The 25,270-nt window shown below is 49.9% G+C and overlaps 1 protein-coding gene across 4 annotated transcripts in view; it reads left to right on the forward strand.

Annotated features, from left to right (window-relative positions):
* Positions 1-24,790, forward strand: part of TAMM41 (TAM41 mitochondrial translocator assembly and maintenance homolog) — a 33,886-nt gene extending 9,096 nt beyond the window's left edge. For 3 of the 4 annotated variants that reach the window (XM_049766305.1, XM_049766306.1, XM_049766307.1), the window contains 5 exons: positions 9,599-9,749; positions 15,686-15,831; positions 17,333-17,498; positions 18,650-18,712; positions 24,663-24,790. In XM_049766305.1, the coding sequence (XP_049622262.1) occupies positions 9,599-9,749; positions 15,686-15,831; positions 17,333-17,498; positions 18,650-18,712; positions 24,663-24,739 (603 nt within the window). In that variant the 3' untranslated portion in view covers positions 24,740-24,790. Of the gene's footprint in view, positions 1-9,598; positions 9,750-15,685; positions 15,832-17,332; positions 17,559-18,649; positions 18,713-24,662 lie in introns of all 4 variants that reach the window. The other variant, XR_007491867.1, reaches the window with a different exon arrangement.
* The last annotated feature ends 480 nt before the right edge of the window (positions 24,791-25,270 follow it).

Here is a 25,270-nt window from a genome sequence, read left to right on the forward strand (position 1 = left end):
TAGGTTTTAAGGGGTTGGAGAAACAAGCCTCTCTAGGAGTGATATCTGACACAGAGTGAGGAGTAACTCCAAGTTTTGTTTGTTTTTGTTTTGTTTTGTTTTTTTTTTTTGGTTTTTGGACCACACCTGGTGACGCTCAGGGGTTACTCCTGGCTATGCGCTCAGAAATTGCTCCTGGCTTGGGGGACCATATAGGACACCAGGGGATCAAACCACGGTCTGTCCTAGGCTAGCGCAGGCAAGACAGACGGCTTACCCCTTGCGCCACTGAACTGCCCCCAAAACGAAACAAGGTGTTTGTTTTTTATTTTCTTTTTGGTTTTTGGGTCACACCTAGCAGTGCTTAGGGGGGTTACTCCTGGCTTTAATGCTCAGAAATCACTCCTGGCAGGCTCGGGGGACCGTATGGGATGCTGGGATTTGAACCACTGACCTTCTGCATGTAAGGCAAATGCCTTACCTCCATGCTATCTCTCCAGCCCCCTCGATTTTTTTTTTTTAATGTTCATAAGTTTCTATCTAGCCCTTGAAAGGCTGTTCTGATTGCATTTTCACAGCCATTCCTCTGAGGCTTTCTTCATTTCCTTCTCATGGATAGGAACCTCCCAGCAGGATGAAAATCCCTGACCTGCTGACTGGGGCCTTGGGGTTCGGGGAAAACCTGACTGACTGGTCCTCCCCTGCCCGTCTGAGCACAACCTGGGGGCCCTGAGTCTTTGAAATGCAAAGAGGGAGTGCTCATTTATTCCTTCAAAGGAAAGACTGGTTTCTGGTGCTTGTTCCAGAGGGAGAGAAAGCTCCAGACCCCTAAGGTGCTACTTGCAGAGGCACCCACATTCCTTTTTTTTTTTTGGGGGGGGGGTCATACCCGGCAGTGCTCAGGAGTTATTCCTGACTCTACACTCAGAAATCGCTCTTGGCAGGCTCGGGGAACCCTATGGGATGCCGGGATTTGAACCAATGACCTTCTGCATGCAAGACAAATACCCTACCTCCATGCTATCTCTCTGGCTCCACACCCACATTCCTGACGTGTCCTTTAGCTCTGATGTTCCAGGTTCCTTCTTGGTCCCCATTCCATGATCCTGTGGAAAAATGAGCTATCCACCTTTGAGTGGATTTGGTACATCCCCTTTGTGGCTGGAGTTGGGTTCTTTGCTTTTTTTTTTTTTTTTTTGGTTGGTTGGTTGGTTTTGGGGTACACTCAAGAGGCACTCAGAGATTACTCCTGGCTCTGAATTCAGAAAATGCTCTTGGGGGGCCGGAGAGATAGCATGGAGGCAGGGCATTTGCCTTATATGCAGAAGGACGGTGATTCGAATCCCGGCATCCTATATGGTCCCCCAAGCCTGCCAGGAGCGATTTCTGGGTGTAGAGTCAGGAGGAACCCATGAGCGAAGTCAGGTGTGACCCAAAAACAAAAACAAAAAAAAGCTCTTGGGGGACTGGAGCAGTGGCTCTAGCAGTAGGGTGTTTGCCTTGCACACTAACCTAGGACTGACCATGGTTCAATCCCCCAGCGTCCCATATGGTCTCCCAAGCCAGGAACAATTTCTGAGTACATAGCCAGGAGTACCCCTGAGCTTTACCGGGTGTGGCCTAAAAACAAAGAAAAAAAAAGAAAGAAAGAAAATTCTTCTGACAGGCTCAGGATGCCAGGAATTGAACCAGGGTCCATCCTGGGTTGAATGCATTTTTTGTTTGTTTGTTTGTTTTTGGGTCACACCTGGCGATGCTCAGGGATTACTCCCGGCTGTCTGCTCAGAAGTAGCTCCTGGCAGGTACGGGGGACCATATGGGACACCGGGATTCGAACCAACCACCTTTGGTCCTGGATCGGCTGCTTGCAAGGCAAACACCGCTGTGCTATCTCTCCGGGCCCGGGTTGAATGCATTTAAGGCTGAAAAGTTCGAAAGTCCTAATTTTAGCTGCCCGGCGCAAAGAAATGAAGAGGCTTATGAGTTCCAGCAGATGCTTTGAAAAAGTGCTTTAATACTGACCAGTCAAATGGCCAGGGTCAAAGTTCCCCCAGAATAGAAAGGGGACCAGAGACCTCGTGGGTCCCTCGTCACCCCCTTATATAGGATGGGAAGTGGGAGGGGAAGAAGAGTCCTTGAGGGCTGGACTTCCGCTACAATAACACCAATGATTCGTGAGGTAGGGGTAGAGGTGGGGCCGAGGCAGTGACGACTTCCTTAAGGGTGGAACACCCGCCAAGGTTGGTGGGGGGGGCTGATTTCCCTTTTCAATCCCCACTTCTTGTACTGGAGGCTTCTAATCCTAGAAGCCAATGTGATTTTGGGGCCTTTACTTTCTGATATTACTGGTCATAATTATTTGCATGAGCTAACCCTGCATGGGCCAATGGCTACCAGAAGTAAAAAGGCTTAGGAGGGGCCCCAGTAGGAGTATTAGATAGGGGAGAATTCCATGCCATAAAGACCATAAGGGACCATTTAATAGCTTTGTATCTTGGCCAGCTACTCTTGATGGTGCTTGATTTTGTTTTACACATTTGAAATTAACTTTTGTGAGAGTTTGTTATTTTTGTTTAGCCCTGCTAGTTTTGCTTTTCCAGTTACCAATTTTCCTGCAACTTCTGAGCCCTACCAGTAGAGTGCTCAGACCTAGGAGTGCCTAAGAAATGTATGCTAGGCAGAGGGATGGGCTCTGTTCCTGGGATGATGTTAATGTTGGGGAGCACTAATGCTGGGATGCATAAGCCAAATTTTTACCACATATTTATACCCGTTCCGGAGGTAAATACCCTGGGCTAGAGGGAGCAGGCAGGACTTCTAAGCACTGAGTACCTTTTACCTGACCCAGGTTTACAGATTTGGTGCTGTTATGAATAGCAAACAGAAGATTTGAAGCTAAACGGGATTACCTTTTGACATAAGTACAGCTAGAAGAAGCAAAGGTTAGATTACCTAGTGAGACAGGGACAGCCAGAGGCCAATTTCCCCCACCCCCAAGAGGGAGTTAAAGGCTGAGGTTTTGCTTTACACACCCATTTCGGCTCCCCCAAACACACACATGGGAAGTAGAGGACCGGAGGTAAGCAGTTCGAGCCCTTCCTTAGCAAGTGCCAGGGAGAGCATTTTCAGAGTTAGTGAGTGCATTAGGGCTGAAGTGTGCCCGCCGGACCCGTATCTTGAGAGGATTCTCAGTGTGCTTCACTTTTCAGGTTTTAGATGGAAGGCGTGAACCCAGGAAGCATGCAGTTCACCTTGACAGCAGTTCTTCTCACATAGGCTGTGAATTCCACAACGAAAATAAGGAGGTTTCTGCTTTCTTTTCTTCATTTCTGCAACTTAAACAGCTGTTGGGGTAGAGAGCCCTAAACTTCAGTTGCCTTTCCTGCACTGGGTTAGACAGAGATGAAGAAATTTTATTTTTATTAATGACTGTTTTACTTTTTAACATTACCAAGAGAAGCATAATTTTTGCTACCTGCTTTAACCTCTGGGATAGATAGGCATAATGTTATTCTTAGTAGTTAACTTGGCTTATTAATTTCTGCGGCCTTTATTTTTCCCTTATAGTTTTTTTTCTTTGATGACCATTTTGCTTTAGAGATTTCATTACCCTAGAAGTTATTAGAGGGAACGTGGTCGAAGATCAATCTTCTGTAGCTACTTCAGGCTGACAGGGGACTGCAGTTTCAATCTCTAGATAGGGTGAAATCTCATATTTCCCTAAAGGAGCAGTTAACTGGTTCACTTTTGCAGTTTTAACACCTGAAAAGGATTAGATTAATTATACAGGGGAATATTACTTAACCCACTCAGGCCTTGGAGCAGTAAATAGCACAACTTGAATGGCATAGCTGTTCTTATTGTCTGTAATGATAGCACAAATTAATTAACAGAAAACAAAGCATAATAGCATTATGAATAAACAGTTTTGAGTTACTTCAGTTAGACTAACATTTGCATTTGCAATTTATGATTTGGTTTAATACAACTAGTAAGAGCATTTTTACATAAGTTACTTTAAAGAAGTGGGTTTTAAGTTAGGCCCACTAGAATTTTAATTAGCTACCAAAAATGGTTTTTCTCTCCACCTTTACCTTGTACCTTACCCGGTATTTGAATAACTTGGCTTTTTCCTTTGCACATATACAGCACTGTTGGAGAAATCTCCATCTGGGGCACCCCCATTACTTACAGAACTTTTCTGAGGATAGGTTGTAGACACAGCAGGGTTTTTCACAGTCACTCAGGTTTGGCTGATGAGTTGGTCGGTTCAGCATGAGGTTCTTCTGGCTGGGCATCTCACCCTCTGCAGGAATTTTTAGAGGTGACTTGTCTGTTCCACTCCTCTCCAGGTTTGGAAGAGACTGACCTCGAATTCTCTTCTGAGCTTGAGGGAGAGAGCAGGGCCCACAGGCTGTGATAATCTTCTAGGAAAATCTTCAATTTCCTTACTCAGGCCATTTATTTCAGTTTCTCGCCGGTGCCTGCTTGTCACACCGCCTCAACTCCAATTATTCCTCTAAAAGAGGTTTTTGGGGTTCCCTCACTAATTTTTTTGATTTTCTGTTTGCATGAGGACTACTCCTCATGCAGCGAGAAAAGCCATTTGCTTGTATTCTGTGCAAAGCAACATGATGCCATGACATAAATGGTACTAAAAGGTTCTGGGAGAAGAGAAAAAGCAAATATTACTTAAATTACTTAGATAATTTTAGAATTTTTTTTTTTTGCAACGAAACATTTTATACATTTTTAAATAAAACCATGACCAATTTTATAAAACCTCCTGTGATACAAATATTAATGTTCTTGGTAACATATAATGAAAAATTGCAAAATAATATTTTAATTATGCTTAATTCTAAATACCAGCAATTTACGTTACACAAATTAATGTTGAAAACCAGAAAGAATGAATGCTTACTACTTTTGGTAGAACATGCTTAAAAACATTTACATTTTTTTTTTTTTTTTTGGTTTTTGGGCCACACCCAGCGGTGCTCAGGGGTTACTCCTGGCTGGCTCGCCAAAATGAAAAGTTCGAAAGTCCTAATTTTAGCTGCCCGGCGCAAAGAAATGAAGAGGCTTATGAGTTCCAGCAGATGCTTTGAAAAAGTGCTTTAATACTGACCAGTCAAATGGCCAGGGTCAAAGTTCCCCCAGAATAGAAAGGGGACCAGAGACCTCGTGGGTCCCTCGTCACCCCCTTATATAGGATGGGAAGTGGGAGGGGAAGAAGAGTCCTTGAGGGCTGGACTTCCGCTACAATAACACCAATGATTCGTGAGGTAGGGGTAGAGGTGGGGCCGAGGCAGTGACGACTTCCTTAAGGGTGGAACACCCGCCAAGGTTGGTGGGGGGGGCTGATTTCCCTTTTCAAGGCAAACACCCTACTGCAGTGCTATCGCTCCAGCCCTTGAGCTTGGGCTCTTTGTGATTCAAGGACTTGACTTCCTCTTTCTCCCCTGGCAGAGAGGGGCTCATAAATCTCTTAAAAACCCCTTCCAGGGGCATCCCCTCCTCTCCTTGGCACTGGGGCCCCTGCTACTATCTGTGTGGTGGAGGTCGGGGCATTCCCAGGAAGATACAAACAGTCTTTCACCAGTCTAGGCCCTGGCCCTCTTCCCAGGCTTGCTTGCCTGGCAACGCCTCAAGAGTTGACTGGCTTTTCCGCTCGGCCTAGCACAAGGCCCCTCGGCCATGACCACTGAGCTTCCCCTTTTCCTGCTTCCTTTTCATTGAAGAGATGTGTCTGTCTAAACTTCTCATCCTCACCAGCATGCAGGCCCGCCTGCTGCGTTTATAACCTGCATAGAAAAACTTTCCTTTGAGAACAAGGATGAATTCGCCCGGCAGGAAAATACTTGCATTCTTTTCATCTGTCGCGTTCTTAACATCTCAGAACAGCTTCTCCTTGCACTTAAGTTTCCGTAGAAAAGGCCAGAAAGAGGAGACAGCTTGAAGGAGTCTTGAGCAGGTCAGGAATGAGGAAGAGGAGTAGGAATCTGGGAGCCAGAGCTGCCTTGGTGGGTGCCAGGAGGACCATCCATACTTCCCCCGTGGACAGTGCCCGTCCCGAATTTCCCTGGGGAGATGAACTGACCTTTGACCCTAGGTCCCCACAAGGAGAGGGGATCATCCGTCTCAGTCTGTGATTCTATGTGGAATACAAGGTTTTGGAAAATCAGTCAAGGTTTAAAGGTTGTTGGGTGTATTTAAAAATTGTACTTGGAGTCCGGAGAGATATCATAAAGGTGGGGCGTTTGCCTTGCATGCAGAAGGATGGTGGTTCGAATCCTGGCATACCATATGGTGCTCTGTGCCTGCCAGGGGTGATTTCTGAGCACAGAGCCAGGAATAACCCCTGAGCACTGCCGGATGTGACCCAAAAACCAAAAAAAAAAAAAAAATTGTACTCAGGTGCCAGAGTGATAGCACAGAGGACAGACCCAGTTTGGTTTTTGTTTGTTTGGTTTTTGTTTTTTGGGCCACACCCATTTGATGCTCAGGGGTTACTACTGGCTAAGTGCTCAGAAATTGCTCCTGGCTTGGAGGGACCATATGGGACGCCGGAGGATCGAACCGAGGTCCTTCCTTGCCTAGCGCTTACAAAGCAGACACCTTACCTCTAGCGCCACCTCTCCAGCCCCCAGACCCAGTTTTGATCCCCGGCATCTCATATTATCTTCCAAGCTTGTGAGCACTACAGAGTATATTTCCCCCCCCCCCTCCAAATATATCAAAACCTTAGAAAGTCAAATATTTTTTATGTATCAGAGAGCCCAGGAATAGTAGCTCACCAGGCTAAGAGCCCCTGTCTGAGGTTAGGGTCGAATCTGCTACTGTATGGCCCCCCAGAAACCCCGGGAATCTCTACCAAGCACCCTCTGATCTGCCAGCCCCCCACCCCTAAGGAATTGGTCTCCACCTGAGTGAGAACTGTTAGAGTCAGAGCTGTGTGACATGCAAGGCGTGGTGCTAAGGTTTGTCGCCACCTCATCCCAACCGCAAGGCAAGGTTGGATCAAAGTAAATAATTTACCAGTCATATGAGGCAAGAGTTCTAGCCTCCTACCTGCCTGCCTGCTTCTCTTCTCTCTCTTTCACTTTTTTTGTTTGTTTTTGTTTGGGGGCCACACCCAGCAGCGCTCAGGGGTTACTCCTGGCTCTGTACTTAGAAATCGCTCCTAGCTGGTTCGAGGGACCAAATGGGGTGCTGGGGATTGAACCCCGGTCAGCTGCATGCAAGGCAAACGCCCTACTCACTTTACTATCGCTTCAGTCCCTCTCTTTCACTCTCTCTCCCTCTCTTCCCCTGCCTGCTGGATTCTCTACGCTCCTCCCCACCAATCTCTCAAAAAAATTATATTTTGACAAAAGGCATCTGGGCTTTGCTTTCTAGAATCGAGGAAAATATGGTAGTGAGGGTCGACTTCCGGCATGAGGAGTCTTTTATCAGGCCTTCTAGTCTTTTTCCTGGTCGAGGGGATCGTAGTAGCAGCACTCAGGCCCAGCTGTGTGGCCAACCCCCCCAAAACCAACAGTAGCGGTGCCCACAGAAAATTTAGCAAGTAAGGAACTCTTGAGGTACTTCCCTTGTACCCAGTGACTCACGCCTGCCTTGTTAGCCTGAGGCCCATGAGATGTGAGTCGAGTTGATCCCTGGTCTCAACCCACACAAGTCAACGCAGCTTTTAGGGATCCCCGTGGCAAGCTCCACAGCCACGTGCTAGTGCTGAGCCTTGAGTGATTGCACCAGGGCTGGGCATATGGCGTGATTTGCGGGGGATCTATTGTGTCTAGGACCCCAAGTTCCATCTCCTGAGCTCTGGCTCGGAACCCCACAGCCTCATGCCCAGAGTTCCCCGGGGATGAGGTGGAAAGGTGTCTTATCCTTGCCCTTGCAGGCCCGCCAAGTGAGAGGTTCTACTGAAGGGCTCCCCACACACACCCCAGTCTGTGGCACTAAGCCCTTCTCCCCCTTGCCTCAGCACCCTGAGAATAGACTCATCTCTGCTCAGATTATCCTGCTTGTGTCCAGCACTACAAGGCACACTTCCGCTCCTGCACAGTCTCCCTGGTGGGCTTCAGCCTCTGCCAGCTTTTTGTGACCTCGTGTGGCATTGCAGCTCAACTCGCACTCACTGCCAGCACAAGACAGAGCTGCAGCTTAGCACATTGTCTCGAAGCCAGGCATCTCCCGGGAAAGGCGGACGGTCCGTGAATTTGGACCGGGCCAGCTGCGTATTCAGGGGGAAAAATCCTGATTGATCGAGGCATTGGGTATTCTGGCTGCTCTGCCTTGATTATTTCACTTCCTCTCCACTGTTCTCTGGTGCCTTGTCACCCCCTGGTTGATAAATGGAGACTTAGAGTCAAGGAATTGAGTCTGTCCGCAGCTAGCAGATACCTGGCCTTGCGCCCAGATCAGCCCCTAAACCCCGCACTTTTCCTAGTGGGGTGGTTTCCTTTGTGCTGAGTCCATTTGAAAACCAAGCCTTGGGGCCGGAGAGATAGCATGGAGGTAAGGCAAATGCCTTGTGTGCAGAGGGTTGGTGGTTCGAATCCCAGCATCCCATATGGTCCCCCGGGCCTGCCAGGAATGATTTCTGAGCATAGAGCCAGCAGTAACCCCTGAGCGCTGCTGGGTGTGACTCAAAAAAACAAAAAAAAAAGAAGAAAATCAAGCCTGATCTACTTGGAGTCTGTCTAGATGAGAATTCGTGGCGAGTCCTCAGCAAAGAGATGGAGTGTGGGCCAGCGTGATAGGACAGTGGGAATGATAGGACACTTCCCTTACATGTGGCTGATTCAGAGAGTTCAATCTCTGGCATTCCTTGGGGCCCTCCCAACCTGCCACTAATGATCCTTTTGTTTTGTTTTGTTTTTTTGTTTGTTTTATTTTGGGTCACACCGGGCAGCACTCGGGTTACCTGGTTCTATGCTCAGAAATCGCTCCTGGCAGGCTCCAGGGACCATATGGAATGCCGGGATTCAAACTACCATCCTTCTGCATGCAAGACAAATGCCCTACTTCCATGCTATCTCTCTGGCCCCTCCACTGGCTTTGAGTGCAAAGTCAGGAGTAAGACCTGAGCACCACCAGGTGTGGCACAAAAACCAAAAGGGGAGGAAAAAAAAGTGTATGGGCCTACAGAGAGCTGGAGATCATGCTTTGAGTGCAGGATCCCAGGAGTGACCCCACAGGGCCCCTGCACAAAAACCTACTCAAAAACCAGCACAATTGGGACTGGAGAGATAGCACAGCGGTAGGACGTTTGCTGCCTTGTACGCGGCCAACTCAGGATGGAAGTGAGTTCGATCCCCAGCATCCCATATGGTCCCCCCGAGCCTGCCAGGAGCTATTTTTGAATGCAGAGTCAGGAGTAACCCCTGAGCGCCGCCGGGTGTGACCCCCCCCAAAAAAAAAAGAAAACAATCTGTTTCTTCCCATGGCCTGGTTACCCTATGGCATGAAGCCTGCACACCCCGGTCGCCATCATGACTATATTGATTTCCCGCAGCACAGGTACATGTGGCCCAATGCTTACATCCACCTCACGCTGGAGCAGGACTCCGCTTCTGGAATTTTCCACCGGGACATTCTGCTTCCATTCTAGGTGAAAATCCTGGCCATGAACGAGAACGCGGTTCTCCGGTCGGCCCTGGACAAGAACCTCCGGAGCGCTGTGAGCGCAGCCTTCCTCATGCTCCCCGAGAGCTTCTCCGAGGAAGACCTCTTCACACAGATCGCTGGGCTCTCATACTCAGGTGCGTGTCCCCGCACAAGCCCCCAGAATTGTCCTAGGATTCTCTCCACTCCCTAGGCCCCGTGTGGCCACAGCCTCCCCAACCACAGCATCTTGGCATCTTGGTATCTGCATTTGCTTGGAAGCAGTGACCTGCCTGTAGGGAAGTTTCTATGGGGTGCCAGGAACACCCCTATTCCCACCTTTCCCCACTGTGCCATCTGGAGCATCCTACCACATGGTCCTGACTTGGCAGCAGCTTACCTCCTGTCAGATGTGTGATCTTGCTAAAGGAGGCCATAAGCCAATAGTCAAAAGACCCCCAACTCTGTCCGAGCACTTTCTGAGTGGTTCTGGGGCTCACGGTGCCACTCTGTTGTTGTGCAAATTTTTTTTTGGTTTTGGTTTTGGTTTTGGTTTTTGGGGGCCACACCCAGTGACACTCAGGGGTTACTTCAGGCTCTGCACTCAGAAATCATTCCTGGGCCCGGAGAGATAGCACAGCAGTGTTTGCCTTGCAAGCAGCCGATCCAGGATCTAAGGTAGTTGGTTTGAATCCTGGTGTCCCATATGGTTCCTCGTGCCTGCCAGGAGCTATTTCTGAGCAGACAGCCAGGAGTAACCCCTGAGCACCGCAGGGTGTGGCCCAAAAACAAAAACAAAAGAAATCACTCCTGAATTGGGGGACAATATAGGATGCTGGAGGGTCCAACTTTAGTCCGTCCTAGGCTAGTGCATGCAAGGCAAATGCCCTGCCACTTGCGCCACTGCTCCGGCCCCTATTGTTTTTTTTTTTGGAGTCTGCTACAGGGACACCAAGTTCCCTTTGAAGCCAGACACTTCTGTACCTGTCTCCAAAGGACCAGGTTGTTCTCCTTGTGGCCTCAGCCCAATAAGGTGCTTGGGACATTGCAGGACACGAAGGCTGCGCTTTCATTGACCCGAAATGCCCCTTGCTAGGACCAATGAGCTGTCCACCTCTATTGCTGAAGGTATAGTCCATTCTGGGTTCATCTCATGAGAGAGACTGGACCTATCTCTTGTCTTACTGCCTGGCAGGTTTTGTCTCCCAGTTTCATGTAACACTGGTGTTTGGTTTTGTTTGGGGGTTTTTGGTTTTTTGGTTTTTGTTTGTTTGTTTTTGGGTCACACCCAGCAGCGCTCAGGGGTTACTCAGTGGTTTATAATGAGGGTGGTGGTCTATACAGAGGTGAAGTCCTGATTGAGTGTGGCTGTCCAGAAAGATCTTCTGAGGTGCCGTCTGGGCTCTTGGGCTAAGGTACCCCAGGAAGGGTCCTGCATGGGACCAGGTTTACGCCCATGGCCAGGCCTCCACTTCTCGCCTCATTTCACTTTCTCACCGCTCCAGCATTGATGGCTCAGCCAGACATGCTTGGGAATTCGCTCTGTTGCCTGCGTGACTGCTCTCACGCCTCTCAGGACTCCGTGTTCTTCCCAGCTCACGCATGAGGCACTTTCTAGAAGGATCCCTCTTGTCCTTCACAGCCAGGAATGTGCTTGCCTGTGAAACAGCAAGTCTAGCGTCACCCTGGATGAATTCAGTCCCTGACAATGCAGAGTTTCCCTACCCCCAGCAAGAGCACAAAAACAAAGATGGAAAAATAAAAACAAAGATGGACTGGTTGCCCTTCAGGCCAGTGTCTTATGGCCCTGTCTGGGGTGGGATCAGGTGAAGATGAGACAATATCTGAGCCCACAAATCCAGGCATGAGACATGCCTAAGGCGAGGTGTCCAGTGGCTTTTCTGTGTCCTTTGTAAGAAATGACTAAATCTGGGGCCGGAGCAGTGGCGCAAGCAGTAAGGCATTTGCATTGCACGCTGCTAACCTAGGACAGACTGTAGTTGGATTCCTGGAATCCCATATGGTCCCCCAGGCTAGGGGCAATTTCTGTGCACATAGCCAGGAGTAACCCCTGAGCGTCACTGAGCATGCCCCCCCCCAAAAAAAAACACAAACAAAACAAAAGGCCAAATCTCTCAAGCCCCCAAGAAAATTCCAGACAGTAGTGTTCTTGCTATTGTCATTATGATTTTCTATGCTGCTACTCAATTTTCACCTGTCCCCTTTGTTCTTGGCTGACACCTGGATCCCTGATGGGACCCAGTTTCTCTTTGGAAAGTCTATGGGGTTGAGGTATAGTGGGGAGACACAGAAGGGGCGTAGTCTTGCCATGCCATGAGCCAAATGCCTGCCAGCAGCTGCCGGCTCTGCCAGACCCATCAGCCAACCCTAATAACAGCCCTGGATTTTTACAGCTCCCTGAAGGGCAAAGAGACTCTGGAGGGCCTGGGTCAGTTCTTAGGGCATCTCGGTTTTGATGAGTCTGAGAAAGGAGTGGGCGGCAGGCATGGAGGCCACAGAAGTGGGGGAAGAAAAAGCTTTAATCACTCCATCGTTGTAAGACATGAACATCTAAGTCAGCCAAAGAGGAAAGAAAGGGAAGGGGTCTCCCAGAATATGCGTGTATAAGAAAGAACATCCTGGGGCCGGAGAGATAGCACAGCGATAAGGCATTTGCCTTAGACGCAGAAGGACAGTGGTTCAAATCCCGGCATCCCATATGGTCCCCCGAGCCTTCCAGGAGCAATTTCTGAGCATAGAGCCAGGAGTAAACCCTGAGCGCTGCCAGGTGTGACCCAAAAACCAAAAAAAAAAAAAAAAAAAAAAAAAAGAACATCCTGTTAGGGCTGGAGTGGTGGTACAGCGGTAGGGTGTTTGCCTTCTCTTTTTTTGGGTGGGGGGGTGTTTGCCTTCTTAGTGGCTGCCTAGGAAGGATTGAGGTTCGATCCCCCGGCGTCCCATATGGTCCCCCATGCCAAGAGTGATTTCTGAGCACAGAGCCAGGAGTAATCCCTGAGCATCACTGGATGTGGCCCCCCCCCCAAAAAAAAAACAAAAAAAGAAAAGAAAAAGACAGAGTCTCATCTTGGTGTCTCCTGGATCAGGCATCCATAGCCCCTCAACTCCAAAGGCGTGTCAGGAAGCTGCACCTCAGTAAGGGTTGGGTTTCAGAACACCTGGTATGGAGAGGTAGATGGGAAGGAATTCAGCCAGGTACGAAGGAGCAAGCTGAGGACAGTGTTGGTGCTCAGGGCACGAGAACCTCCTGTCACGGGCACCAGGAAGGAACTTTTTGCTTCAGCTCCTGGTGCCTGCCTGGCAGCCCTTGGCCCAGTGCCACTGTCTGGCTCCATTTTACAGATGGAAACGCAGAGCTCCGAGAACTTCTGGTCTGATGCCTCTGGCCTGGTGTGTTGTGTTTAGCTACACCTGATAGTGCTTGGGGACTGTGCAGTACTGGGGATACAAAATATATCTCCCAGGGGCCGGGAAGGTGGCGCTAGAGGTAAGGTGTCTGCCTTACAAGCGCTAGTGTAGGACGGACCTCGGTTCGATCCCCCGGCGTCCCATATGGTCCCCCCAAGCCAGGGGCGATTTCTGAGCACATAGCCAGGAGTAACCCCTGAACGTCACCAGGTGTGGCCAAAAAAAAAAAAATATATATATATATATCTCCCAGGTGCTAGGCATATGCTTGGCCTATTGAGCTCTCTATCTCCCTGACATTTTTTGTTTATTTGTTTTCTGATTCTTTGTTTTACTTTTTGGTTTTTTTTTTTTTTGGGGGGGGGGCGTCACACCAGACAGCGCTCAGGGGTTCCTCCTGATTCTACACTCAGAAATTGCTCCTGGCAGTCTCGGGGAACCATATAGGATGCCGGGATTCAAACCACCATCCTTCTGCATGCAAGGCAAATGCCCACCCTACCTCCATGCTATCTCTCCGGCCTTGTCTATCTCTCTGACATTTAATGTTTGTTTTTTTTTGTCTTTCTTGTTTTGATATTTACTAAGAAATCGCTTTTGTCAAGATGTGCAAACTTCATGCTATAAATCAGTCATCCTGAAGTCTCAAAAAAAAAAAAATGAAAGACCATGATTCCCACTGTGAATCACAAAATTTTTCACAATAGAGTTGGGCATACACTGTCCCAACACCAGTTCTACTGCCACCAACGGCCCCTTCCCTTCGACAATGTCCCCAGGTTACTTCCTGATCCCCAGTATGCCCTCTTGGCACACTTATAACAAACCCTAACCGCTTCTTGTAAAACCAGTTTCTACCAGGCTATGAAGTCCCTAAGCTGTTGCCTGTCATGAAGTCCTATATTATTCCTTCAGATCTGAATGACAATCTAGCTGGATGGAGTATTCTTTGTGAGGTGTTCATTTCACTGAGTATTTGGGGGGTTTGGTTTGGTTTGGTTTTGGGGGCCACACTCAGCAGCACACAGGGGTTACTCCTGGGTCTGCACTCAGAAATCACTCCTGGCAGGCTCGGGGGACCATATGGGATGCCGGGGATTGAACCCAGGTCTGTCCCGGCTTGTCTACATGCAAGGCAAATGCCCTCCTGCTGTGCTATTGCTCCAGCCTCTACTTTTTATATCACTTTTTTTTTATATATTTTTATATAGCTTTTTCTATCACCTACTGTGCTTTCTATTTGTGATTTTAGTAGTTTTGCTCTTTTCCACTCATACTTTCTCATGCTTTGCTGGCTACCTGTGCCATTGTTTCTTTTTTTTTTTTTAACTTTTTTATTTTTAATTATGAGAACAAAGATGCAAAGAAAGAGAACAAGGTAAAGTTACAGTGGAAGGACAATCACCCATAACATAATTCTCAGAAGTAGTCCCCTTGCTGATATTTTAACTTTGTACTTTCAGCCAAAGACCATTACCATTGTTTCTTTTAATCTCATTGTATACATCCTAATCATAGTATCCTACCCTCATTATCTGAGGATTTATTGGGCTGCTTATTTATTTATTGTCTGAGCTTCTATGTGTTTTCTGCATTGGTTTTTCCAGTGTTCTTGCTGTGGCACAATCCTGTTTCTAGGCCCCCAGAGGCTGTTTCTAAAACTCTTCACGAAGGGCCGGAGAGATAGCATGGAGGTAGTGTTTGCCTTGCGTGCAGAAGGACGGTGGTTCGAATCCCAGCATCCCATATGGTCCCCCAAACTTGCCAGGAGCGATTTCTAAGCATAGAGCCAGGAGTAAGTCCCGAGCGCTACCGGGTGTGACCCAAAAACAAAAAAATAAAAATAAAAATAAATAAAACTCTTCATGAAGCTTGTGGCCCTAACGGCTTCCTCCATCAAGGCGGTGTCTCCTTCAGAGCTTAGAGACCAGTGTGTTTTTACACTACCATATGCTACCAGGATCTTTTTATTTTTCTAAAAGCAAGATAGCAGGAAGCTCTGTATGGCAGATAATTAATTGCAAGGACTAGGGTCCCACTAAAGTGGAACAGTCACAGGTTTCCCCATATCCTACCTTGGTTCAGGTGGCAGCATGGGGTGCTACCTTGTTCTAGAACATTCTTCAAGTAGGCTCTGCTTCCTCCTGCTCCCTCCCCATGACTTCCAGGCCCCTGCTCTGGGCAGGTTCCGAGGGTGCATAGAGGGCTGCCTCTGTTGATCCCCACCCTGAAGTATTCCCTGGAGTTCCCTTTAATCGATCTGTCCCCCTAGGGCTATTGATGTGTTGTTGGCACAACACTAACATTTGTCCCCAGTCTTGCTCCTGGTCTTCCTGCTCTTGCAGCTCAGTTCAGCCTATTGGTTTGTTTTGTTGTTCACATCCGGCAGTGCTCAGGGGTTACGCCTGGCTCTGTGCTCAGAAATCGCCCCTGGTAGGCACAGGGGACCATATGGGATGCTGGGATTCGAACCACCACCGTCCTTCTGCATGCAAGGCAAACTCCTTACCTCCATGCTATCTCTCCTACTGGGTCATTCTTGGCCTGCCTTTGGGACCTACAACTTGAGGGGCTCCCTTCCCCCCCCTGCTAGCAAGGGATGGTTTGTGGGAGATCTCCCGCCAGGTGAAGCCCCTAAGGACTGTGCCCTCTGTGCTCGGCCCACCAGGTGACTTCCGGATGGTGATTGGAGAGGACAAGAGCAAAGTGTCCAACATTGTGAAGCCCAATATAGGCCACTTCCGCGAGCTCTATGGCAGTATCTTGCAGCAACACCCCCAGGTGGTGTACAAAATGCAGCAGGGCCGGCTGGAGGTAAGGGGTTGTGGTTGGGGGAACACAGGGCTCTCGAGGCAGTGAGGCACTCACGCAGGAGTCTCATATGCATGGAAAAGACCCCTTTGCAGACCCAAGTGATGGCTCAGCAGGTAGGGCCATTACCTTGCATGCTGCCGACCTAGGTTCGATTCCCTAGCATCCCATATGGCAGGGGAGCCTGCCGGGAGACATTTCTGAGCTCAGAGCCAGGAGTAGCCCCTGAGCGCCTCTGAGTGTGGCCCCAAAACATAAACAAAAAATCCCCTTTGCGCCAGGAGTGGTGGTGCAAGCGGTAGGGCGCTTGCTTTGCACACACTAACCTATAATGGACTGTGGTTCGATCACCTGGCATCCCATATGGTCCCCTAAGCCAGGAGCAGTTTATTTTTTTGAGGGGGGAGGGGGGTCACTCCCGGCAGCTCTCAGGAGGTATTCCTGGCTCTACGCTCAGAAATCGCTCCTGGCAGGCTTGGGGTACCATCTGGGATGCCGGGATTCGAACCACCGTCCTTATGCATGCAAGGCAAACACCCTACATTTGTGCAGATAGGCTTAGCTGCTTGCCCTGAGTCTTCAGTAAGCACAGGGTATGTTCCAGGAGTTCAGGGAGCTGCCTGTGATCCGTTTCTGAGACAGGAGCTTGTGTGGGAAGGGAAGAAAGGGCCAATGTGAAGGGTATAGCCACAGGGCTGCTTTGGACCCTTTATATTTTGTTGTTGTTGTTGTTGTTGTTATTTGTTTTGGGGCCATACCCGGCGGTGCTCAGGGGTTACTCCTAGCTGTTTGCTCAGAAATAGCTCCTAGCAGGCACGGGGGACCATATGGAACACTGGATTCAAACCAACCACCTTTGGTCCTGGATCAGCTGCTTGCAAGGCAAATGCTGCTGTGCTATCTCCCCGGGCCCCTGTTGTTGTTTGTTTTAAGGCCACACCTGGTGATGCTCAGGGGCTATGCACTCAGAAATCACTCCTGGCTTGGGGGGACCATATGGGACAGTGGGGGGTCGAACCACGATTCGTCCTAGGTTAGCGCATGCAAGGCAAATGCCCTACCGCTTGCGCCACCACTCCGGCCCTTCCCATCTTGTATTTGAGAGGACTTGAGCAGTCATTTTAGGAGGAACTCACACTCACCCCTTTGTTGTCCTGTTTGGGTCATTCAGCCCTGAGAGCAGCACAGGGGTTCTAGGACACCTAGCCCCTTCCAGCCCTGCTGGCCGCCCACTGCTAACATGAACTGGGCACATGCCCTTCCAGGTCATTCTGCTCATGTGTCTGCCTGTGTTGGTGCGCATACACAGTTTGAATATGTCTGTTTCTTTCTCGCACCCCATTTGTTCCCTTAAGCCTGCCAGGAGTAACTTCTGAGCGCAGAGCCATGAGTAAACCCTGAGCGATGCTGGGTGTGACCCCCCAAAAAAACAAACAAACAAACAAAAAAGCATCTAAGCTAGGTGTCCTTGAAGTTCTGTAATTCCAGAAATTTCTTCTCCTAGATAGATAAGAGCCCAGAAGGACAGTTCACGCAGCTCATGACCCTGCCCAAAACTTTGCAGCAACGCATCAACCACCTCATGGACCCTCCTGGGAGGAACAGAGACGTGGAGGAGACGCTCTTCCAAGTGGCTCATGATCCAGACTGCGGGGACGTGGTGTACCTGGGTAGGTGTGTGGCCGGGCCCCTGGACCACTTCCCACACCTACCAGCATGAGCTGGGGGAGGTAGGTGCTTCGGTGTTGTACAAAGGAGGGCCTGCCCTCTTCCTCCACCTCCGGAGAAAGGCCTCTCCTCTTGCTCCGCCCATCTGCCTTCCCCTCAGAGAAAGGAGCTGGGCAGAGCTTCTCTGTGGGGCTCCTGGGCCTCTCCATCAATGTTCAAGGAGAAAAACCAGGTTTCGGGCCCGGTGAGATAGCACAGTGGTGTTTACCTTGCAAACAGCAGATCCAGGACCTAAGGTGGTTGGTTCGAATCCCGGTGTCCCATATGGTCCCCCATGCCTGCCAGGAGCTGTTTCTGAGCAGACAGCCAGGAGTAACCCCTGAGCAATGCCGGGTGTGGTCCAAAAACCAAAAAAAAAAAAAAGAAAAACCAGGTTTCCTCAGGCCACCTCAGATGGGGCTTTGGCCATCAGTTCCCCAAGGGCTCCTCCCTGCCTGATAGGGCTTCTACAGGGATTACTCCTGGCTCTGCACTCAGAAATTTTCTCCTGGCAGGCTCAGGGAGACATATGGATGCTGGGAATAGAACCCGGGTTCATCCTGGGTTGGCCACATGCAAGCAAACGCCCTACCACTGTGCTATAGCTCTGGCCCCGGAATACCCCTGATGTTCTACCAGATTTTCTGGAGCATTTTTTTTTGGTTTGTTTTTGATTTTTGAGCCACACCCGGCATTGCTCAGGGGTTACTCCTGGCTGTCTGCTCAGAAATAGCTCCTGGCAGGCACAGGGGACCATATGGGACACCGGGATTCAAACCAACCATCTTTGGTCCTGGATCGGCTGGTTGCAAGGCAAACGCTGTGCTATCTCTCCAGGCCCTGGAGCATATTTTTAAATCATCATGGGGCCCCTGCCTTGCATTTGGCTCACTCAGATGTGATCCTGACATCACAGGGAGTCTACAGAGCACTGCAAGGAGTGAACCTATAAGTACCCCAAGTGAGCCCCAACCCCCCAATAAATAAAGTAGGACCTTTAAGGGTCACCTAAGTCGCCCCCCGTATTAAGGTCCTAGTCACTTCTCTTGAGTTCCTGCTTGGTGAGACGCCTTGCTGATCGGTGACTGACCTCTGACCCCGGGTCCCTTCACAGGACTGGCTGCAATTGTGAGGCCGTCCAGCATGAAGCAAAGCGCCAAAGGCATTATCACTGCAGGTGAGACTCTTGCGTCCTGTGTCCAACCCTGGTATCTGGGGGGAGACCAAAGCCCAGACTGAGGGTGGCCTGAGGGACTCAGGTTCAGCAGTTTTGTGATTTATGCCTAAAGCTGGTCCGGGGCAAGGATGGAGTCGGCCCTGCTCCTCCAGGGTTTCTGGATGCTTCCTAGGCACAGCTGTCCCTCATGTCCAGAGCCTCACACATGAAAGGAAATGCTCCCCCATGGCAGGTCAAGAGTGAAGCCTCGGGGCCAGAGCGGTGACGCAGGGCATAAGGTGTCTGCCTTGTATGCGCTAGCCTATGACAGACCTTACTTTGATCCCCCAGCGTCCAATATGGTCCCCCAAGCCAGGAGCGATTTCTGAGCTCAGAGCCAGGAGTAACCCCTAAGCATCACTAGGTGTGGCCCAAAAACAAAACAAACAAAAAAAAAAGAGTGGAACCTCATGCCCCACACCCCCGTCTTCCCATCTGCCACTGTTTTGCCTGTTTAGTCACATCCGAGCAGGCGGAGTTGACCGTGTTGGTCATGGCCAAGTGGAGTTCAGGGGACACCCCTGCTCTAACCATCTAACTATCATCATCCCTATGGAGAGTCTCACCTGTTTCGTGGGGACCTTTGAGAACGCATGTGTAGGAAACAGACAGACTACACGTGTCTGAAAGCTGTGCGTGGTATATATCAGTGGTAGACGGTACGTGTATACCTGTAGTGTGTGGTATAGGTGATGTGTACGGTATATGTCTGGCACATAGTATGTTCTCTGTGGTTCATGTGATATGTATATCTGTGTGTCTGTATGTACGATATATGGGTGCAGTGTATATAGTAAGTAGGGGAGTATATGCAGGAGTGTTTGGTGTGGAAATGGGGGGCTGTGGAGTATGTTTGGTCTATGTGGGATGTGGGGTTTATTATATGGGGGTGGTGTGTATATGTGATAAAGGAGGGTGGTTGTCCTGTAGTTTTATGGGGTGCATTTTTGCAGCATCTAGTATGTGGCAGGGTTGAGTGTATATTTGGGAGAATTGGTGTATGGTGTGGGGTTTCTTTTTGCCCGGGGGCTATAGTTTTTGGGCCACACCCAGCGGTGCTCAGGGCTTACTCTTGGCTATCTGCTCAGAAATAGCTTCTGGGGCCTGGAGAGAGAGCACAACGGTGTTTGCCTTGCAAGCAGCCGATGCAGGACCAAAGGTGGTTGGTTCAAATCCCAGTGTCCCATATGGTCCCCCGTGCCTGCCAGGAGCTATTTCTGAGCAGACAGCCAGGAGGAACCCCTGAGCACTGCCGGGTGTGGCCCAAAAACCAAAAAAAAAAAAAAAAGAAAAGCTTCTGGAGGACCAGAGAGATAGCATGGCGGTAAGGCCTTTGTCTTGCATGCAGAAGGATAGTGGTTCGAATCCCGGCATCCCATATAGTTCCCCGAGCCTGCAAGGGACGATTTCTTTTTTTTTTTTTTTTGGTTATTTGGGCCTCACCCGTTTGATGCTCAGGGGTTACTCCAGGCTAAGCGCTCAGAAATTGCCACTGGCTTGGGGGGACCATATGGGACACCGGGGGATCGAACCTGGGTCCTTCCTTGGCTAGTGCTTGCAAGGCAGACACCTTACCTCTAGCACCACCTCACTACCAGGGATGATTTCTGAGTGTAGAGCCAGGAGGAACCCCTGAGCGCTGCCGGGTGTGACCCAAAAACCAAAAAAAAAAAAAAAGGAAATAGCTCCTGGCAGGCACAGGGGACCATGTGGGATACCGGGATTCGAACCAACCACCTTAGGTCCTGGATTGGCTGCTTGCAAGGCAAATGCCTTACCGCTGTGCTATCTCTCTGGCTTCCATGGTGTGGGTTTCTGATGTGGATGTGTGTGTGATACATGGGAGAGTGTGTACCGTATGTGGTATGTATAAAGTATCTGTAATGTGTATGTTGTATTGAGGTGTGAGGTATGGGGGTGGTATATGGGGGGGGGGGGTATCAGGCAAGTGCCCTTCCTGTTGCTATGTCACAACCCAACCATCTGAGTCGACCTCGGCCGGCCATCCCTGAGATCTCCGCAGGAAGCACATGGGAAGTGGCGTGACTGTACAAGTCTGGGCTACTGCTTGTCTGATCTTTTCACTTCTAGGGCTGCAGTTGAAGTCCAGAGAGACCTTTGAGTCTTAGTCCCATGTATTCTCTCTCAGCCTGATGGGCTCGTTCTCTCTAGACTCTCTGGCTGTGCGTTCCTGTTATCTGTTCTACTGAATATTCTTTTTGGGAGAAGTCATCATATCTGGCAGTGCTCAGGACTTACCCCTGGCTCCGTGCTCCGGGATCACTCCAGGGAGGACTTAGGGAACCCTCTGTGGTGTTAGGGATTGAACCCAGGTCAATGCGTGCAAGGCAAGCGCCCTGACCACTTTACCCTCTCTGCAGTCCCTTTTCTTCTATTTTTTTGTTTTTGTTTTTGTTTTTGGGCCACACCTGGCTTTGCTCAGCGGTTACTCCTGGCTCTGCACTGAGAAATCTGAGAAATAGCTCCTGGCAGGCACAGGGGACCATATGGGATGCCGGGATTTGAACCACCTTCTGTCCAAGATCGATTGCGGGCAAGGCAAATGCCCTACCACTGTGCTGTCTATCTGGCCTCTGCAGCCCCTCTTCTGGATTTTTTTTTTTCCAGCTGTGAAATGATGATATTTCAGTTTGTTTTCCTTCCAGTTCCAAATTTTTCTCTTATGTCTGTGCTGAAGTAGTCACAGATGAAGTGCCACTATCTGTCCTTAGCTTCGGGACAGCAGGTGGAGCCTGATGGGCCTGAGTTATGATGGAGGCAGAGGGGATCTGGGAATGCAGAGTGTACCCCACATGTGTTCTCCCAGGTTCAGGATCTGTGGGGCTCTGTCCCCTCCTTCTCCCTCTCTGCAGTCACCAGCAGAGGGCAGCGGGCCCAGAACTGCCTCTCTAGTCTAAGTGTTTGTACAGGGCTGCACTGGCCCTTCCCGAAGGTTCTCCCAGATGTGAACCCATAGCAATGGAAAGGCTCTGGGGACCAGTCCCTATGCGTCGCTTATGCGACTTTTCCAGACTTTGTACAGGGGTGTGTGCTGAGCTGCTGAGATGCGGCGCCCCCTGGCACATTGGTGTCCCCATGGGCCCTTCTGCTCTCCTCCAGTCATGCATGTTGGGCAGATCCGCCACATTTCTAACTTGTCTTTTGTTTGGCTGGTTTTCTTTTTTAGTTTTTGGGCCAGCCACAGCCAGTGACACTCAGGGGTTACTCCTGGCTATCTGCTCAGAAAACGCCCCTAGTATGGGGGACTATATGGGATGCTGGGGGATCAAATAGCAGTCCTAGATTAGCACGTGCAAGGCAAACGCCCTACCACCTGCGCCACCACTCCAACCCCCTCTACCTTGTCTTTGGAATGAAACTGTATGGAAGAAACTAGTCTTGTGCCAGCTATCTCCAGGCAGACTGCCATGTTGCCTATTTGGGTATCAGCAGGTGCCATTTCTATTATTTTGGGTACCATTTAGCACCTCCCAGCAGCTAAGTGTGGTGCCAGGCCTCCTAGCACTTGGAAAAATCCCCTCATATGCAGCCAGGTACCCAACCTTCAGCCTGGTGACCGCTCATAGGGTGCCCTACTGTGACTCATTGGCCCTGTGTTTGCAGTACATTGATGCCCAGCCAGTACCAGCTTCTGCCTATGAACACAAGAAAAACACATGAGCTCTGGAGCTGGGGCCACTTCCTCATAGCCCTGACCCCTGCAGCTCTACCTGCTCTGGTGGCACCTAATAGCCCCTAGTGGCACCTGGTCTGGGACTCTTGCGAGTGCTGTGCCCCATGTCCAGGCCTTTGCATTCATGAATGTCTGTCTTTTGCCACCTGGTCTAGACTTGCTGGCTCACAAGATGCATGTATGTCCAGCCTTGGGCCCAGTCACCCCATTGTCCCCAGCTTGGCCAGACACCTTTGCCATGCGCCTCATCTCTCTTCTCAGTGCACCTCATGCCCAGCCACTTCCTCTTCCTATTGAGGATGTTTAGAAAGTTTTGCTGCCTCCATGTGCTGGAGCTCAAGCTGGCCCCCTTTGTCGCAAATGGAAGGGAAGGACAGAAAGGACCATCTCATGGGCTCTTGGCTCCTGGCTAACTTGCCATTCCAGGGCTGAGTGTGCAACCCCCCCCCCCTTTATTTTTGGTATTTTTTTCCTGGCTCTACGCTCAGAAATCGCTCCTGGCAGGCTCTGGGACTATATGGGATGTGGGGATTCAAACCACCGTCCTTCTGCATGCAAGGCAAACGCCCTACCTTCATGCTATCTCTCTGGCCCTGAGTGTGCTCCTTGTTAGAGAACCCCAAACTCTGGCTTGCCAGCCACACTGTCAACAATGATCCAGAAGGTTCCACTGGTATGACTTTCCAGGACTTGGCCCAGGACATTTTGCATCGAGCTCTCTGACAGTTCGGGCTGAAATATCATAAAGTACCCCACACAACCTGTCTCCTGTGGGCCCCATCACGATGGCCACAGAGAGGAAATGAGAGGATGGAGACCCATGTAAGAGCTTTGTGCCTCTTTGGGCACAGTCCTACCTTGTACAAGTTAACCCAGGCTTACAGCTGTCCCCTGCGCCCCTTCCCTACCTGCACTGACCACCTCCAGTCACTGCAAGGACAGGCCAAATACAGGCGACAGTGCAGGTGCTGCTCCCCAGAAAGGACTCAACTGGCAGGTTTCTCACAAGAGTTGTTTTTCACGGGGGCTGTCTCCCAGGGAATCTCCTAGGGGTGCCTTACAGGGAGGGGTACCTCTCACAGGGGATCTCTGATAGGGGTACCTCACAGGGATTGTCTCCCATAAGGGAATCTCTCACAAGGGTGTCTCACAGGAGGTATCTCACAGAGATGTCTCTCTCTCTCACAGGTGCCTCACAGGATATCTATCTGTCTCTCATAGGGATGCCTCAGCAAAGAATATCTCACAGTTGAATATCCTACTGTAGTGCCTCACAGGGTTGTCTTTTGGTAGAGATGTCTCGACCCAAGAGATATCCCATAGGGGTGCCTCTCATGGGATGTGTCTACAAGGGCTGCATCGTGGTGGGTGCCTCTGCCTCTCACAGTGTGCCTACCTGTTGGGGATGGTTCTCAGACTTGCAGTACACACAGTTGGTCTCATAGTGAAGATACTATTGGGGGTCTTTGGAATCTACCCTGAAAAAAACGAAATGACCTCAATACAGCACAGAAGCAGCCAGCCCCTTCCCACCTCTACTAGGACCCACAGAATCTAACAGAACTTCCCCCATGCTTCTATAGAAACCCCCAGAGCGCCTCCTCTCCCATGTCGCACGGTACTTGTGATATGTTCCTGATGGGGGTCTTCAAAGGGGGTGCTTGGGAATCAGATGGTGGAATAAGGCCACTTGGTTCCCACCACCACCACCATCCCAAGATTCTCTCAGAGTATCTATTGCCTGTTCAGTGTCATATGAGATGTCCCTGTACTGGAGGCTGAGGGATGGCAAGCCCAGGGTCCTGGAGGAGTGGCCCCTGAATAATCAGGGAGTCCAGGAAAAAATTTGAAAATGGATCCAGAGCCCAGGGCCGGAGTGACTGGAAGGCAGACCAATAGCTTTCATGAAGACACAATAGCAGGGGACCTGGTACATCATGCTGAAGGGACCAGGGGCTAATGCACATATGATCTCAGCTCTGACCTTCCCTCTCCCCATACTGTGCTCTCAGAGATCTTTTGTTTGTTTGATTTTTGGGGGGCCACATTCGGTGATGCTCAGGGGTTTACTCCTGGCTTTGTGCTCAGAAATCGCTCCTGGCTCGGGGGACTATCTGGGAGGCCGAGGATCGAATCCAGGTCCGTCCTGAGTCAGCTGCATGCAAGGCAAATGCCCTACCGCTCTGGCCCCTCATCGTCTCTTCTTTTCTCTTCCAGGAATAAAGAAATCCCTGATTTATAGCTCACTTAAGCTGCACAAAATGTGGAAAGGATGGCTGAGGAAAACCCCCTGACTTCTGGCTTTTACACACACCCAATAAAGTATTTCTTTTTGACAGAACAGTGCCTGACTTGGCCTCTCACTGCCATTCAAAGGGGCCCTGCTTGTTAGTATTTTAAACATGTGGGACCCATTTCTATGAGAGGCACCTACTACTGTTTCCCTACAGAAGTTTCTGGGTGTGTGCTTGATGTTCTGCAAGAAGAAAATTCTGCATAGGTTTGACCAACAAGTTCTGGGTGTCATGGTGGGGGAGTTCAGCTCCATCTCTTGTCTTGTTTTACCCTATTTGTCGAGGTTTCCCAGGGACAGCCCAGGTACTATGACAATCTTCTTTTTGGGGGGGTTGTCATACCAGGCAGCACTAGAATTACTTGGCTCTGTGCTCAGAATTTGCTCCTGGCAGGCTCAGGGGACCATATAGGTTGCCAGGAATTGAACCCAGGTCCGTCCTGGGTTGGCTGCTTGCAAGGCAAATGCCCTACCACTGTGCTATCACTCTGGCCTCCTATGACAACCTTCTGAGTCTTCTTAGAGGTGTGCA

This window comes from Suncus etruscus, chromosome 20 (genome assembly GCF_024139225.1).
Source record: "Suncus etruscus isolate mSunEtr1 chromosome 20, mSunEtr1.pri.cur, whole genome shotgun sequence".
NCBI lineage: Eukaryota > Metazoa > Chordata > Mammalia > Eulipotyphla > Soricidae > Suncus > Suncus etruscus.